This window comes from Lemur catta, chromosome 6 (genome assembly GCF_020740605.2).
Source record: "Lemur catta isolate mLemCat1 chromosome 6, mLemCat1.pri, whole genome shotgun sequence".
Taxonomy (NCBI): domain Eukaryota; kingdom Metazoa; phylum Chordata; class Mammalia; order Primates; family Lemuridae; genus Lemur; species Lemur catta.
In genome coordinates this window covers 8,337,676-8,355,290 of record NC_059133.1, presented here as the reverse complement: position 1 = coordinate 8,355,290, position 17,615 = coordinate 8,337,676, and the positions used below count along the sequence as shown (strand labels likewise).

At 59.5% G+C, this 17,615-nt stretch overlaps 1 protein-coding gene across 1 annotated transcript in view; it reads left to right on the top strand.

The window, feature by feature from the left end:
• Positions 1-17,615, top strand: part of CACNA1I (calcium voltage-gated channel subunit alpha1 I) — a 97,837-nt gene that overhangs the window by 35,592 nt on the left and 44,630 nt on the right. Inside the window, exons 4-5 of the mRNA XM_045554862.1 lie at positions 2,726-2,823; positions 15,009-15,168. Coding sequence (XP_045410818.1) covers positions 2,726-2,823; positions 15,009-15,168 — 258 coding nt within the window. The remainder of the gene's footprint in view (positions 1-2,725; positions 2,824-15,008; positions 15,169-17,615) is intronic.

The following is a 17,615-nucleotide window of genomic DNA, read 5'->3' as shown; positions in this document are numbered from 1 at the left end:
GCAGCTGTCAGCAGCTGGGGACGGTGGCCGGTGGCCGGGCTAGGACAGGGTGGGTGGAGCTGTCAGCAGCTGTCCCAGGTTGGGCTGATCAGCACATGGAGCCACCATCAGGACAGCGAGCTTCCTGCTTCCCAGTGAAGTGCTCTTCCTCTTCCTCGTCTCTCTCCATCCTTGTCCAGTGTCCCCCCTACCATCCTCTTCTCCTCAGAGAAAAACGAGAACTACCGATTCTTCACTGTGTACCTACTATGTGTTTTTATTTACGGAATGTGATTATACGCTGTCTTATTCCCCCACACGGAGACGCAGCTGGGGCGCAACACCCCCAGTGGGTTTATGAAATGGAGAAGTGACAGGCCCTAGGAGAAATGTTCAGGCAAGTGGATTCCCTGGAAGGATCTACAGTGTCAAGCTCTTTCATGCTGCTAAGAACTCAGTAACATCACATTTCCCCTTTTGACTTGGTTGCCAGGAATCTCAGAGCTAAGATCTCGACGCTAAATTCTACTGGAAAGTTCTCTTGCAGGCTTTTCATTGAGACCCCAAGGTCTCCAGCTGACGAGTTCTCAGGGGAACTTGGGGACTTTTTGCAGCAGACTGCAGAAGGTGTGTTCCCATGCAAGACCAGGGGTGAAGGGGAGGGCCTGGGCCGGTGTGTGGCTGCAGGGCTGCCCCATGCGGACCTGCTCAGGCCGAGTGTTTGGGAGTTTCTGGAGCACTGCCAGGCGGTGGCTGCTTCGGTTCCCCTCAGCCTGGGGCGCTGGCAGAGCAGTCGCCCGAGTCTGCAGCCAAGAGCACATGCATCTGGTCGGCCTGGTCGGGGAGGTGTTCTGATCCTAAAGTTTACCAGCTGGGTGATCATGGGCCTCAGTGACAGCCAGTCACAATATGTGTCTCATTCAGGACCTCTGGGCCGATCACTTCCTACTGTCCCTTGTTTTAAAGAAACACACAATCCAGGGGCGTCCTGGGGGCGCCCACTGTGAGCAGGCCCTGCATGCAGCTGGCTCCACCCTGGTCCCGGGTGGAATGGGCCGGGTGGTGGCGGGAGAGAGTGACGGCCCACACTGGAAGGTGAGTGGCTCAGACAGGGGAGCTCAGGGAAGTGATTAGAATGGTGCCGGCACTCAGTAAGCCCTCAGAAAGGCTTTTCTCATCTCCTGCCCATCTGTAAAGCATCTGTTCGTTTTTGTTGTGAGATTCGTGGGGATGGGAGCAAGTCCTGGACTGGCACCTGCCCGAGCTGGGCGGGCGTGCCCCTGGGCCCGGGAACACAGCTCGGGGGTGGGCTGGGAACCCACACCTCCAGCGCTCCCAGCAAAGCGCACATGGAGCCGGGGCCCAGCCCACCCCAGGGGCTGGTGCCCACCCCACCCTTGGCAGGATCCGGAGGACCAGGGCGGGAGAGAGAGGGTCTGATTCTGTGGGGGTGGAGCGTGGCGGGGAGGGCCGGCTGGAGCCGGGCCTGTTTGTGTGCCTGTGTGTGCCGCCCCCGCAGCCCCTCCGTCGTCACACGCGTCTCCCGCTGCCTGGAGAGCTCTTTCTACAAAATACAGGAATGACAGTTTGGCTCACCCACGCAGAATCCTCAGGCGGCCCTGCTCCCTCGCTGCCCCTCCAGGCCACCCTCTGCCCCCACCCTCTCTGCCTGGCTGCCGCCCCTCCCCCCACCATTCTTCCTCCCCCTCCCTCCCTCCCCCTCAGGTCCCCCAGGTCTCTGTCTCTAGTTCTAGGTCTGTCGCTTTTTTGGGTCACTCCCCCTCATCTGAGTAGGAGTGTGCACATATGAGGGTGTCCAAGGAGCGAGTGTGTGTGTGTGTGCAGGTGTGTGGCTGTGTGTGTGTGTGTGTGTGTGTGAGAGAGACACGGAGTGCACATGGGAGGCTGCGCTCCACAGGGCTGGGGCTGCTGGTGGCAGCATTGCAGGCAAAGGAGCTTTCACTCAATTACTCTTCAAGCAGCGGGAGAGGGTGGCGGCTTCACAACAGTTGGACAGGTTTGTGCGGTGTGTAGGAAAAGCCTTCATTTCCCACTGACGGTGGTGACAGGTGGAGCTGGCAGCAGTGCTAGAGCCCGGGTGGGGGAGTGGGGGGGAAGGTCTGGTGATGGGGACACCCGGGGTCACACTGGGGCTGCAGCCCTGGCACACCCCATCCCCCCACTGAAGGCCTGTCTTTCAGTGGGGAGGGAGGCAGGTGGCACTGAGCAGGTGGGACCTGGTGGAAGTACAGGGAACCAGAGGGGGCTCCAGAGATCTGCCTCCTGTGGGAGATCTGGGCAGACTTCCTGGAAGAGGCAAACTGCTTCCAAACTGCTTCCAGAGAGCTGGTTGTGCATGGATGGGGGTGCAGGGTGCGGACCTGCTGGGTGAGGGAGATGTTCCTCCCTGTTTCAGAGGCTGCTCTGGAAGCTGGGGCTGGCCCGGGTCATAGGTCAGAGGATAGATAGGCCTAAAGGGCAGGAGTCCCTGGCACCGTGCTGGGTACACAGTGGGGTCTGTGTCTCTGCTCCCTTTGCTCCCTCTACCCCCGACTGCATCTGTCTCCAGCCCCATTTACAGGAGAGGGGGCAGAGGCCGGGGCAGGCCAAGGCCACATGCTGACTGAGGCACTTGCCCCTTCCAGGCAGGTGTGGGTGGGCTGTGTGGCTGGGGACTGCTGTGGCCCATCCCCAGCCCGGCTGTTCCTCCGGCACCATCCCTCACTCTCCTCCCCTCTCTCTGCAGGATGGTCGAGTACTCCCTGGACCTTCAGAACATCAACCTGTCGGCCATCCGAACTGTGCGTGTCCTGAGGCCCCTCAAAGCCATCAACCGTGTGCCCAGTGAGTTGACCCCGCTCCACCCACCCAGCCCTGGCCCACCCAGCCAGCCCCCATCCTTCATCCACTCAGAGAAGACTGACCAGCACCTTCCAGGGCGCAGGATCCTGCGGTGTCTGGACAGGTGTGGCCCTGCTCCCAGAGGGCTCATGGGCCAGTATTCGGACCCGAAGATGCTGGAGGTGGCCCTGGTGCCTCTGAGTCCCCAAAGAACTTGGATTGCAGAGTGCTAGGGAGTCTGGCTTTTCAGGGACAAAAGGTGCCTTGGCGGGGGGTGGTCTTCCCGGGATGTCAAGATGGGCCCGTGTAGGAAAAGAAGCTGCTCAGTTTGATGAAGCGTATTGTGGAGCATTCACTGGGGCAATGAAACCTGCCTGCCTCACTTGTGCTGACTGACTTAGAACTTGAGCTCTGTCCTCCAGCCATTTGCCCGTCAGCCCATAGTTCCATCTACCTATGTACCCACCTGCCTGTGCACCCACCTATCCATCCTCCCACCTGTCCATCCATCCGTCCATCCACCTGTTCAGCCATCCATCCATCCACCTACCACCTAGTACTAAGAGAAGTTATCTTGCAGTCACAAGCCCTGCCATCTTCCCAGCCTTACACCGTTTTCATCTCCGTGCCTGTTTTGAGCCTTACAATCACTCTGTGAGGGAGGGGGCTGTTCCCATTTTACAGATGAAAAAATGAAACTTGGAGATGAAAGGTATAGAGATGCACTGCCAGGGAGGAGCGAAGGCCGGAGCCAGTTAGCTCTTTTGACTCCTCCACTGCCCTGTGTTGGGAAGTAGGTGGGGGTCGAGGGAAGGAGAGGGGGAGGGCCGTGACTCCAGGGGGCTTCTATAAGCCCCTACCCATCTCCTGTGGTCCAGGCACTTGATATCTGATGGCTCAACAATCTGTATGAGGCTCAGAGCAGTTAAGTCGCTTGCCTAAGGTCACAGCGATTCAGTGGCAGGGCAGGGATCTGAACAGAGTTCTGTCTGTCTTAAGCCCGGCTCTTTCCATGGTTCTCTCTGAACCTTTGCATCTCTGCCCTGCATCTGAGGAATAGGGAAGGTCTCCTGGCACCTGACCCTCCTTCACAGTCAGCACTGTCCACACTCCCCTAATTCCCAGCCCTGGGGCCTTGGGGCTGTCACCTGCCCCACCCAGCCGACCTCTCTGTGTCCCATCTGCCATGAGCGCCCTGTGGGGGCCTTGCCTGTCGGTCAGCCTGGCAGCCCTGGTGGGGCGGTGAGGGCCACACTCCAGGATATTTGTGCAGCAAGTTGACCAGGAGGGTGGCCAGAGCTGCCCGAGCCTGGAGGGTGGCCTGGTGCCTGCTGTGTTCTGAGAGGGGTGGGCAGGCTCAGCTTGGGCAGGGCACAGAGGGGCCCTGGGCCCGGGGTCCAGAGCCGCTGTGAGGGTCCTGGGGAGGGGCTGAGAGGCAAGATGGGGTGGGTGAGTAGTGAGAACCAAAGCAGTTCGGCTCTGCCACCTTTGCCCCCTTCCACTGCCCTGGGGAAGGGACTTCCAGAGAGGCCACCCTGGGGCCAGCTTCTCTCGTCTTTCTCACCCCCACCAACCCTAGAAGGCTCCTTAAAGATCACCTAGTTCAAAACCATCTTTACCACATTTATCAAGTGAGGAAACTGAGGCTCAGCAAGGGTCATGACCAGCCCAAGGTCACACAGCAGATCCGTGGCAGGAGCCAAACTGGAGTCCATGTTCCCAACCAGCACACCTTCCCCAACACTGCCCACCTGCCCTCACTGGGAGATGGGCCGGAAGGTGGGCTCCGTTCACTCGGCACCTGGAGCTATGCCTGGTGGACAGAAGCTGCTCCGAAAACCCGTGTTAAATGTACACACTCAGCAGTGTGCTGAGTGGCTGTCCTGTGCCGGGACCCCAGAGCTGTAAGTCCTCAGACAGGTGCCAGGGGTGGAGCAAAGGTGTGGGGGGCGGGAGAATGGGTCTGGGGGGTCAGGAGCCTCCCCAGAAAGCGCTGTCTGCGCTGAGCCCCCGTGAGTGTGGGGACTGGGTGGGTGGGAGGCTGGGTGGAGTGTGGGGGTGGCTGGGGCAAAGACCTGGGGAGCGGCAGCAGCGTGTTGCTGGGGGCCAGGGGTGGGACCAAGGGGTGGGGGACAGGGCCAGGCGCAGACCGCCTTTTGTGTCCGAGGGTGACGGGAGCCAAGGAAGCAGTGAGCAAGGGAGGGTCCTGGAGGGCGATGGGGTGAGCTAGACACAGGGGACTCTCCAGTGATGGGAGTGAGTGAATGGCAGGGGCTGGGCAGGGACAGGTGGGACACAGAGGAGCGAATGGATGGAAGGGGTGTTCCCGGGGCCAGGCCAGGCCCCAGAGAGTCGAGTGTCTGGCTTGGGCAGCTGGGTGGGTAGGAGGGACCTCAGCAGTGAGGGTTCGGAGCAGGGGGCCACATCTCTCCTGGGCCCCCACCCTCAGCGCTCCCCATTTCTGTCCCTGCATTCTGACAAGCACAGAACAGCGGTAGGAGGGGACATCTGAGAGTGGGAGAAGGTTTAAGGGACAACAGAACATAGGATATGGGGTCACACTTGCTGGGTGGTTTCTCCGCATCTGTGTGACGGTGCATGGGAGGGTCTGTGTGTGTCCGTGGGAGAATGCGTGTGTGTATATGCGTGTGCACATGTGAGGGTGTGTGCACCAGTATGTGTGTGCCTGTGAGGTGTGTGTGCACGTGTGAGGTGTGTGTGTCTGTGCCTCTCCTTCCTCCGTCCTCCTCGCTTCCTCCCCTGCTGAGTGAGGAGCTCATTAGGCTGCTCCCCGGCTGTGGAGGTCACTCCTGGTCCCCAGTGCCCGCCTTCCCTGGTCTCTGGGGAAGGACGGGGATCGACCCTGTGCCCGACATTCTCTGTGCTCCTGGCGGCTCCAATTACAGAGGCTCAGTGGCCCAGAAAGCCCAGGGAGGAGTTCAGAGTCTTTCCTCAGGGGCCTCCTTCCTGCTAATGGCCACCGCTGGGAGGCCCCGCGTGACCGAGCCCGGGTGCGTGTGTGTGCGTGTGTGTGTGTGTGTGTGTGTGTGTACTCGTGTGTGTGTGTTTCCTGCTCCGGGGCCTGATGCCACCTCTCAGCTGACAGTCTGCAAAGGCTCTCAGAGCCCAGGGGAGGGGGAGCCCCTGGGAGCACTGGCGCCCAGGATCCAAAATGTGACCAGTGTGTCCCTCTCCCCAGATCGGAGACCACCCAGCGCTCCACCTGGAAGACAAATTCGTATTTCTAAGTAGTGTAACTTCAGCACGTGGGGCCTTGGGGTCCACGGGTCCAACCTGTCATTTCACAGGAGACTGCTTTGTCCTCAGGTGCCACGCCCCTGCCCACAGCCACCAGGGAATGGCATGCAAGACAGGGGTGGGGGAGGGCACGGGCCCTTAGACCTGCTTCCTACAGAAGTTCGATTGGTTTCTGGTTTTTGTTGTTGTTCCTTTTCTTGTTTTAATATGAATTTCCTGGGAACACTCCAACCAGGCCTCCCGTTCTATCTTTAGGGCTGCTCTGCCGCGGGACACGTTCTTTTCAACAGTAGCCCGTAGCTCTCGGCTTGGCCACTAGGCGGCAAGCTGGAGAGCTGGTGCCGGGCACCGCCAAATTACGGGTTATTAATGGCGAAGCTGTGGGGAGTGGGCTGGCTGTCTGCGATTCACACCATACAGCGAAGGCTGCAAAGCCCCAACACGGTCAGCCAGGAGGATACAGCTGGGGGCCAGGGCGATGCAAATTCTGCTCTCAGCTCTGCCATCAGCCTGCTGTGTGACCTGGGAAGGCCCTTGGCGTCTCTGGGCCTCAGTTTCCCTATTTATACAAAGCAGGAGGAGCGGGTAGATTAGATGTGTGGTTCTCAACTTTGTCCAGGATGAGTGGGGCACCTGGAAGTCAGGGTGCTCTTTTCAGAGCTGTGACATAGGTCCCTGCACCCCACGCCTGCAGGCTTTGTGCTGGCTGCTCGGCCTCTAGTGGATAAGGAGAGGGAGACAGCGTGGGGGAGGCTGGGAGGGGAGGAGGAAGCACTGAACTGAGAGCCAGGAGCCCGGGTTCTGATTCCTCGCTGTGTGACCTTCCATAAATCACTGCCTCTCTCTGGGCCTCGGCAAGATGGGGCTGGATGATCTCCTTTCACCAGCCAGCTGTACACCCTCACACCACCGTGTTGCTTCCCTCAACCCTCTGGCTGGGGAGTTTAAATGCTCTTTTCTCCAGGGAGAAACTAGGGCAGTCATTGCAAGGCCTGAGCCAGCTGAGTCGCAGCCCCTGGACCACAGCTGCATCTGGCTCCCCCTGCCCAGGCTGTGGAGGGGGTGGGAGGCAGACCCTGGGCAGCTCGGGGGCAGCTCGGTGGCAGCTGCTGGGATGCCGATGCCGGCCAGGGCTCACGGTGACAATGCCACGGAGACGGCCACTCTCAGGCCCCCAGCTGCACGAGCAGGAGCTGGAGGTGTGCGCTGCACTATTCTGCCAGGTTCTAGTCCCAGGGCCTCCGCTCGCTGGCTGTGGGACCCTGAGTGAGCCACGTGCCTCTCTGCGCCTCCATTTCTCTGGCTGTGAAGTGGAGTTAGTAACACCAGTGTCCATCTGGTTGGAAGGCTGAAATGCCACCCTGTGTACAGAGCCTGGTGACCAGCAGACGCTGCGGTTGGGAAGGAAGTGCTGGGCGCCGTGACGGTGCAGGTGGGCACTGGGCCATCAGGCACCTTCTCAGGGGCTGGTTTTGGAGGACGCTCACCAAGTGCACCGAGGGTTGGGGAGGGTGTTCCTGGCAGACGGAGTGGCACTTGCAAAGGTGGAGTGGAGGCGTCACCCGAGAATGGTGTGGCTGGGCAAGGGGGTGCCTGGCTGGAGAGGCAGAAGGTGAGTCGTTCATATCTCCTGGGGATTTGCTAATAACGATGGCTAAAGTTTATCAGGTGCTGTGACAAGCCCCTAATGGTGCTTGACACGAGCTGTGTCATTTCATCTTCACTACAGCTGTAGGAGGTTAGTGCCATTGTGAGGCCCACTTTACAGATGGGGAAACTGAGGCAGGGAGGAGTTGAGCAACCTGCTCAGGGCTACATAGCTGGCTGGGGGCAGAGCTAGGATTTGAACCTGTGCTTCCATGACCCTAGAGCTTTTTGCTGTTTCACTGCCTCCCTCCCCCTATCTGCGGGGCATCAGGAGAGACCCTGCCCCCGTCCAGGGTCAAAGACAAAAGTCCCCGCAGGTTGCAGGGATGCATCAAGGCCCCTCCCCACCCACACCCCCCCTTGGCCTGGTCTGCTCCAGACCTCCGAACGCCTTTCACTGTCCGGGGCGCAGAGCTGTCACGGTGCTGGGTCCTTTGTGGGCTGGTGGGCGCGAGTCAGGGCAGGAGGCACACGGCGCTGTAGTGAGTGACGACAGGCACCTGCCCTCGTGCCCCAGGCCCGCTCTGGCCCTTTTCTGCCCAGGTGCCTGCCCAGCCGGGGCCACAGTCAGGCCAGCCGTGCTGCGGAGGGATGAGGAAGGCCCCAGGATTCCTTCTTAAAGGGCCCTGGGCAGCATTTGTTAGACGGGGTCTGGGAGACGCACCTTGAAATAGAGTTGGCGTAGAAATTTGGGCATTTTCACTTGGAGCGTGTGTTTACTTGGGGATTGGGGGGCAGCAGAAGGAAGGCTATGGGGGCTAACCCACCCCCCAGCCAGGCCGCATCATGGACGTCAGGGCCAGGGGCTCCCAGGCCGTCCTGAGGGAGAGAGGCCTCAGGAGAGGAAGAGAGGGAAGGAGGGAGAGAAGGGGGGAGGTGAAGTGGAGGGTCCCGGTTCCCCGGGCCTGCGGCCTTCCCGGAGGGTGGGGTGGGTGGGAGAACATCTGGCCAGAACATCTGGTGAGGACTCCACTTGGGAGCAGGGAAGAGCAGCCGGGACTGTGGAAGGAGAAATGCTCGGGGATGGGCAGGGTGAAGGCAGCCCCCTGCCCCGGGGTCAAGTTCTAAGTTCTGTTCTACAAATCCAGAGGGTGTGATTCCTGGACAGGACGCCAGATCACAGAGTGGGCCACCGTGTACTCGTTGATGCCTTGATTGGTTCAATCTTCCATCCAAAGCAGCATCCGCTTAGGGGCCCAGCCCTGGGCCAGGTGTGGGGGCCAGAGGATTGCGACACAGCCGCTTCCCTGCAGGCCGGCACGGCCGGGAGCACCAGCAGTGGGGCTCAGCCGTAAGGAGGCAGGGGCCGAGGGGAAAGGCCACAGCAGGTACTTTGACGAGGTGTCCCAGAGGAGGGGAACGGGCCACTTGAAGGGTAGGAGTTGTTTGGGTCACAGTGGGTGAGGGGACCTTCAGGGAGACAGGGTGGGCCAGGCCCTGAGGCTGTGAGCACTGGCAGCTTTGGGGAGGGACCCAAGGCCTCTCCTGGGAGGGAGGAGGTGGGGTGCCCGGAGGCTGAGGTTTGCTTCCTTACTCAGAAGTGGGCTGACGAGGGGCCAGCAGCTGTGACCTCGGCAGCCTGGCCGTCTGCTGCCTGGCCTGGCCGCCCCGGTGCCCACTGTGCCCCTGATTAGTTGGCGCTGGCAATGGCAGGAGCAGCAGACGGCCTCTTCCGCTGCTCAGCACCCCCGCCGCCCTGGCCTGACGGGGAGCCCCGGGGCCAGGCCACCCCTCGCCCTGACTCCCCTCCCCCTGGCCACGAGCTGTGCCCCTGGCAGAGGCTGGCATGCGTCCAGCGGCTTCCGCTTCAGCTGGCCTGGCAGAGTGGCCGCGCTGATCTGGGCTGACAGCTCCTGTCTGCAGAGAGCACCCCAGACCTCGAGGGGAGATGCCTGTCAGGAAGTGTGTCCCCTTCCTCCTGCCACCCCCTCCCAGGTGCCCCGCTGCTGCCAAGGGGCCGCCCCTGCCTGGCTGTTGCCCGGGTTCCCTTCAAGCAGGTTCTAGTCTAGGGCCGGCCCATCAGGGTGGAGGGAATGGCAGCTCCATCCGTGTGCCCACCTGCCATCTGCCTGCGCCCAGCTCCCAACTTCCAGTGCCGTGCAGAGACGGTCCCCACGTGCAAGGGCCTGGAGGTGACCCAGAAGCTGGGCTTCCTGGAACTGGAAGTGTGCGTGTGTGGCTGGCTGCAGACGGCCACGCCAGCGCAGACGCCTCCTGCCTTGGGAAGCAGGCCTGGAACTTCCCCGGGCAGCGCGATGGTCGCAGGACCCGGAGGGCAGAGTGAGGAGGGCCTTGTAGTGGGGACTGAGGACACTGGGGAGCTGCCAGTCTGGCCGGAGCCACAGGTTCAGGTGTGGCATGGTGGGCAGAGGGAGGGGACGCTGGCGGGCCGGGCTGGGGCCACACCGAGGGGTGTGTGAGCAGGAGACGGGGTGGGGTGGGGGGGAGATAAGGGTTTGCCCTTTCCCCGTGGTGCGCGTGGGCTGGTGGAGGCGTCTGACTTCAGGGGCTCTTCCGTGAGACGTGTCCTGGCCCTGTGCTATTCCTGAAAGGCTGGCCAGGCAGGAGCCACTGTCCCTTCTGAAGATGAGGCCACTGGGGCCCAGAGAGGGCAAGCTTTGCCTCAAGGCCACCCAGCCGGGACTGGGACCAAGATATCCTGTCCTGGGTCTGTGCTCTGGGGCTCACTGGGGTGGGGGCTGCATCAGATGTCCTGGGGACTCCAGGGTCCTCTTCCCCTTCCTGGCTGGGGGAGGGGCCCTCAGCCACACTCACGCGGCAGCCTGCAGCTGCCCCCATCAAGGCACGCCTGGCTCCCACCCCAGGCTGAAGGCTTGAAAATTGCACCAAGAACAAGAACCAAGTAAACCCATTCTGAGAGAGGGCGAGTGAGAGCCGTGGGGGAACTGGGGAACTAGAGGCAGGAGGGCTTCATGAGTAGCTGCAAGTGAGAATCAGGGAGGACTGCCTGGAGGAGGAAGGTTTGGCTAGGGAAGGGTGAGGAGGGAGATGAGGTAGAAAGGATGGTTTAAGGCAGGTGGTGCCCACCCCCTCCCTTCCCCCCACCACCGAGTATCCACCCAGCCTCTCCCCTAATTTCTCCTCTTCCTACTTTGACTTACGTGCTGTCTGTGCCTGTCTCCCTCATGGCTCTTTCTCTTTCTCTGTTCTCTCTCGGGTTCACTTTCTCTTTCTCTGTTTCTCTCTCCTCTCCCTGGCGCCAGGGGGATCTGAGGGCAGAGTGTGACTGTCGGACCTGTTTGGCTAATTACTTGACCGTGGGCATATAAAGGGAGGATTAGCCGGGGTCCCTTGGGGTCCTCCCTGACTGCCTAATCCCATGGCCCCTTTTCTCTGGCACGGAAGGGATGAACTCGTTCTAAGTCCCTAATTAGCTAATTATGCCTTGGCTCTGCGGCCCTGGGACTCCCTGGGCCCCAGGGAGGGCCATGAAGTGAGCTGGGGCCCAGCTGCGCAAGGGAGGAGGGACGGGGCTGCCACTCAGGGAAGCCAGGCGCAGTTTGCTGGAGCCTTTCAGAATTTCAATATCCTGGAGAACAAGGGAAATGTAATTAATTGAGCAACAAAGGCGGCCAGAGGGAGCAGCCGCGGAGTGCGGGGACCAGGCTGGGACTATGCTGGGCCGCCTCCTCCAGGCCTTTCTGATCCAGCCTCTTCTCCAGCTGCTGCCAGGCCCCCTGTGCCTGCCTCCTGCCCCTGCCCGGGCCTCCAGGCTTGCCCCTTCCCCTTTAAAGCCCAGAACTGGTCAAGGGCTCTGCCTGCTTAGAAATCTGGCCAGGCAGTCAGCTCTCAACGCAGGGAGCCCCACACTGCCCTGCGGCCTGCCAGGCCAGGTGTGCCTTTGCTGAGCCGAGCCTCTGTCTGGAAACTGCTCCCACCCTGCAGAGCCCAGCTCAGCAGATGTGCCTTGAGCTGCCCCCACCCCTAGGTGTGGTCCATTCGCTCAGCACCCTGGTCCCCTGTGCCCCTGCTGCCAGCTAGGAGCTCTGAGGAGGGTCAAAAATGGGTCTTGTTTGTCTTTGACTTTTTCTTTTTTTAAAGACAGGGTCTCACTCTGTCACCCAGGCTGGGGTGCAGTGTCATGATCATAGCTCACTGCAGCCTCCAACTCCAGGACTCAGGTGATCCTCCCGCCTCAGCCTTCTGAGTAGCTGGGACTACAGGTGCCACCACGCCCCAAGAAGGTCTTGTTTGTCTTTGGATTCTCCGTGTGTCCAGGGCCATGCCTGGCGCAAAGCAGGCATTTATTATGTGTTTCATGAACGAATGAATAAGTGAATGAATGACAGGGCACCAGAAAGACCTGCGGTTGACACAAGTCCGTGGGCCCGCTTGGATGGGTCACTAGGGTGCCCGTTCTACTTCCTTCTTCCTTCTGCACACCCCTCGCTCCCCGTTCGGCGGGTGGGGAGGTGGGCGCCGCGCCCTCAGCCTGGCCTGCTCTCGGTGGGGTGAGGCAGCCCGTGAGGAGGGGGGTGACCTGGTTTCGTGGGGAGAGAAGATGGGGGTGGCCACTAATTACTGATTGGGAGTCGCTGTACACGGAGTTTGTGATGCAAATTCCAAATAATTACCCTCATTAATAACCACCTCAGCATCACGCCTGGAATAAACAATCTGGACAGGGCCACTGTTCTACTTGTCACCATCCTTCTGTCCTCCTCTCTCCAATCTTCCACTCTCTCCCCATGAGGTATCACGTTATTCATCCATGAGAAGTCATTCAGCAAGTGGTAGCCGAGCCTGTCTTCTGGGCCAGGACCTGCTGGGTTCTGGGCAACTTAGACGCGGGCCCCGCCCTCAGGACCTTACAGCCCAGTGGGAGAGACAGAAGGGTAAACAGACAACGATGCACTAGGGCTGGAAGAAGACTAGGTGTCGATGTGAACAGAACCTCCTAGGCTGTGCAGTATACAGCCTACACAGCTACGCACGGCAGCCTGGGCTAGGTCAGAGGTGCTGAGATTGCCTAGAGCAGAAGCGAGGGATGAGCGCTACCTGAGATGGGGTGAGGAAGAGTCTGGAAGGCTGAATAAGGTTTGCCAGGTGTAGGAAAGGTGCAAGGGTGTTCCGGGCAGAGAGAGCAGCAAGGGTAAAAGTTCAGAGGTGTGAAATCCCATGGTGTGTTTAGGGAGTGTCAAATAATTTGGTACTGCTGGGCACAGGGTGCAAACTGAGAGAGACAGATGAAGCCGGAGAGGTGGGCGGTGTGGACCCCACAGGATCTTGGGGGGTGTGCACGCAAGGGTGACCCACCAGCTCTTCACCCTCTTTGGGGCCACAGCTGTGTGGACCTTCACTCCAGAATATTCATGATGTCATCCCTGCATATTTTATGGCAATTTCATAAGGTTTGTGGACCTCCTGGAGTCTCTCCGTGGGCCTACACCCCAGGGGCCCATCAATTCCAGCTTCCGTAGGCTATGGGAACCCAGAGGTTTTCACACACGGTGGTGACATGCTCAGATTCGTGTTCCAGAGAGTGGCCATTGTCAAGAACTGCCCCTCTCTCTGTCTCTGGACTCTGCTTTCCCTGGGGAGGCTTCCGCTTCAGGCAGGTGCTGCTCTCCCATGCAGGATGGCCCCAGCAACTCCAGGCTCACCTCCCACCTTGCAACCTCTGCGGAAAGAGCGCATCCTTTCCTTGTAGTTCTAGCAGAAGTCCCTGGGCTGACTCTCATTGGTCCTGGCTGGGGTCACATGCCCATCCTGGACCTAGCACTGGGGCTGGGGGCACAGAATATACTGAATGGCCCAGCCTAGGTCATGTGATCTCTACGTCAGCCCCACCCAAACCACATGGACTGGGGTCCCTTAGTGTGCACTTTTCAGAGACCCTGGAAAAGGGGCAAAACCACGGAGGCAACCAGTGACTGGGGGCGGCTGGATCTTTGTGTGTGGGGTCAGGAAGGAGCGAATGACATACAGAGATTAACTGAAACCATGACAGTGGGTGGCATTACTCAGGGTAGGGAGAGCTGGCTTCATTTCACAGCCTGTGGTGAGAGACGACAGGGACAGTGCACATGGTGACACCCCAGCAGGAGGGGGCAGAGGGAAGGGTGGTGAGTATGTGGGGAGGGGCCAGATGCTGAGCGTGTTCTCCATGGGGTGGGAGCCGCAGGGTTTGCTGAGAGTTGGGTGTGGCTCCTTAGCCAGGTGACCGCTGTCTTGTTGGGCCACTTTGCTGAAGGTCCAAGAGGGGAAGGATCAAGGTCCCACAGGTCACAGCCAGCAGGGCCGGGGTTTGAACCTGGGTCTCTCAGAGGCCTGTGCCTTCCGCAGGCTTTCTACCCCCACCTGCTGGGTTTTCATGACTGCAGGGTCCTCCAGCATGTGACTAACATCCACACGACCCACTTTCCTGTCCGCCCAAATCCCCTACTGTCCTCCCTGGGGACTCCTGTCTCCACTGCCATTTCCCCATTTTCTCCTGAGTCTCTGGCCTCACTGGTTCACCCCAGCTATTTCTTGGGAAGAGAAAAGGCCCCTTCTCCTGATATTGCCAGATCTGAGCCCCTCGGCAGGCCCATGTCTCTTCTGAAGGTGGCTCTGGGGGCTCTGCCTGGTTCCATCATGCAGTCGGTGGGGGTGGGCAGTTCTGACTGCTACTGGTGTGTCCCGGCATGGTCAAGGGACCAGTGACTGCCCTGGAGATGAGGGGCATTCAGGACACATTCACTGGGCACCTACTGTGGTTACCCTGTGTGGGGGCTGGGCATACTGAGTTGAGCCAGCCTTGGTCCTAGGCCTCTGGGGACAAAGGTGTTGTGGCAAGAAGGCTAGAGTTGGTGACAGGACACCTGGTTGAAATTCAGACCTTGCTGCCTCTTAGCTGTGTGACTTTGGGCAAGCAGCTTCAGTTCTTTGAACCTCCATTCCCCTTGTCTGTAAAATAAGAATAGCATTAGCAACCTCAGAGAGTTGTCATGAGGCTGAAGGGGTCACATTTGAGAAGTACCTAGAAGAGCACTGGGCACACGAAAGGTGCTTCATAAATGCCTGCTTGTTCACCCACAATCTAGTGTAAGTGCAGCGGGGCCCAGAGCCATTTGCATAGCTTTTGGAGTGAAGGGCAGATACAAAGGAGATGGTGTATCTGACAGCCACTGAGCAGGCTGGGAGCATCAGGGAGCCCCTGCCAGTGTGTCCCCATCTCTCCTCCCACCATCCCTCTCCCTGTTTCTCTAACCTTGCTCTCCCTCTGTCCCCTCCTGGACCTCTGCTCCATCTGACAGTCCCTGCATTCTTCCTCCTCGCAGGTATGCGCATCCTGGTGAACCTGCTGCTGGACACGCTGCCCATGCTGGGGAACGTGCTCCTGCTCTGCTTCTTTGTCTTCTTCATCTTCGGCATCATAGGCGTGCAGCTGTGGGCCGGCCTGCTGCGCAACCGCTGCTTCCTGCAGGAGAACTTCACCATGTGAGTGTGGCCGGCGCCCTTTCAGCTCCCAGTACCCTGTCCTTAATACGCAGTTCTGTTAACAGCTCTCCGGGTCGTTGGGAATCGAGACCACCAGGGCAGCAGCAGCAAACAGAGGGAGGTCGGGTCAGAGGGGAAAGGGAAGCCAAGGCACAAGCAGAATGACGCCATCAGGGAGAAAGAAGACAGAAAACCTGAAAAGCAGGCCCAGAACCTGGCACTGTGCACAGCACAGGTATTCCGGGGGTGGCTCTGAGTCATCCAGGGAAGGTCATTGTGTTTGGCCATTTGTGTCTTAAGGCAGGAGGTGGGACGCTCCGTGGAGAGATGATTGTCAGAAGCTGTTTAAACATAAATCAAGCTTCAGCTCTTGGAGGAGTTAGGCCTAGTTGTCTGAAAAATGGGACATCCATAGAACCCCTTCTTCCCTCGTGGTTGGATAAACATACACACACATACATGTACATATGCATACATGTCTGGACATAAATATGCTTTCATTTCTATTGATCATGTGCATTAGTGGATGCCTACTGTGTGCCAGGCCCTGGGGAGTTAGAAGTAGAAAAGCATTTTCATTCATTGTCTCACTTGGCAAACACACCAAGTGGCTCCTTTGAGGAAGCCGGGCTCCATGCTCAGCATGCAGCCGCAGAGGGGGTTCCCACCTTTGGGGATCCAGGCTGGGAGCTGACCCCGGACACCTCTGCTGAGTGCTGGTCGTGGACCAAGGACGGCTGTAGGAGGCTGTAGGAGGCGTGGAACCCTGTGTGGGGCTGGGCTGGGTTCTCCCCTCTGGGCCTGTCTGATTGGGGAGAGCCAGGGTTGGGGGGTTGAAGGCTGGGAGGAAATTACCCAGCTACCATTGCCATGGGGTATCTGCGTAGATCAGAGAAGGGGCACCCTCTGTGGGGGTCGGCGGGTTCCGAGGCAGGGCCGGGCAGTGGGGATGGGGAGAGGCCGCTGCTGCTTCTGGTCTGGCCTTCAGAGACAGGAGGGGGTGTGAGCGCTCAGCCTTGGGGGTTCAAGACACCGCCCAGCCCCTCTGTCCCACGTGACTCTCTCTATCATTCTGTGGCTAGCACCTTCTCATTGTTCGTCTCAGCCACCCATCACCTCCTCCTGGAGGCCTTCCCCACCCCCCACTCCACCCCCCAAATGTACTGTTGCACTGTCCCACTGGATTTTCCTTGTCTCTTTCTGAAACAGTCTCACTCGTCAGTTGATTTACTTGGTCATTGGCTGTCTCTAGACTGGCTTATCGGCTTGGTTTTTGGAGGCAGCAAGAATGCAAGGTCCCCAGAAGGGCAGCAATACCTGCCGTTCCTCTTTCTGGGGGCCTAGAGCAGGCCTTGGCTCAGGCGCTCCCTCACGATTGCTGAAGGAGCGAATGAAGATTGGTTGAGTGAGTGAGTGAATGAGTATTCACCGCCCGGAGGCAGGCTGGGAGTGAGCACCGCAGCCCTTCCTAGGCCTTCCAGGCGAAGACATTGTGTCCTGACTCCTGGGTGTCTGCTTCCCTATGGGCGGCCCCGGGCTGGGTGAGGTGGCTCCAGCCCTGCCTCGGCTGTCATGGAGGAGTTGGAGGGAGGATGCTGTCTGTGGACGTGCTTGGGCCGGGAGTAAAGAGGAACATTGTCCAGCCCACCCCCACCCCCACCCCAGGAAAGGGAATAATAGATGTAAATAAATGTCAAAGGAGGAAGAAAGCCCTGGGGGGAAGATGCTGGGTGGTCCACTTGGGAGCTCTGGGTTTCATTATCTTAGGGCAGGTGGCATCGACTTACCCACCCTCGTGGGCTGGGGGGCAGCCGAAATTGCATGAAGAAGGAGGTCAGTAAAGTTCAGGTCTGGATGGAGAGCAAGGCCAAGGTCATCCCAGGTCTACTACCACCATGCAGGGGAGGGAGATTTAGACCTTAACTGAGAAGGTTGGTAATTGGGGTTCACAAAGAGGCAGCAGGATCTCTTTTTGGTTGTTGGTGGTAGAGGGCGTGTCAGAAAGCTGGAATTTGAGGAGATTGTACTCAGGACACGGGGGAACCAGGCTGGGTCACGGGCAGCGGCAAGGTGCACATGCATCCATGAATTCCCCAATGTCCTCCTTGCGTGCTCTCCCCTGTGGGCCTGTTGCCCGGAGGCCTCTCAGAGCACCTCCAGCCCCTGGCTAGCTGGGCCCTGGGGCTGGGCAGAGCAGTAGGCAGGGCAGGGAAGGGCCCTTCCCAGGACACAACACTGTGCTGGTTGGAGGTGGAGCCTCAGAGAGCCGCAGCCCAACTTGTCACTATGCAGATGAGGACTGAGTCCTAGAGAAGAGAGGGGCTCACCTAGGGCCACACAGCGAGGGGCCCACCAAGCATGCAGCCTCCCCGCTGTGTGGGCATCGGGATACTGGATCATTCCACAGCCATTCCCCAGCCACTTCCAGGCTGTGCCGGGCCCTGGGG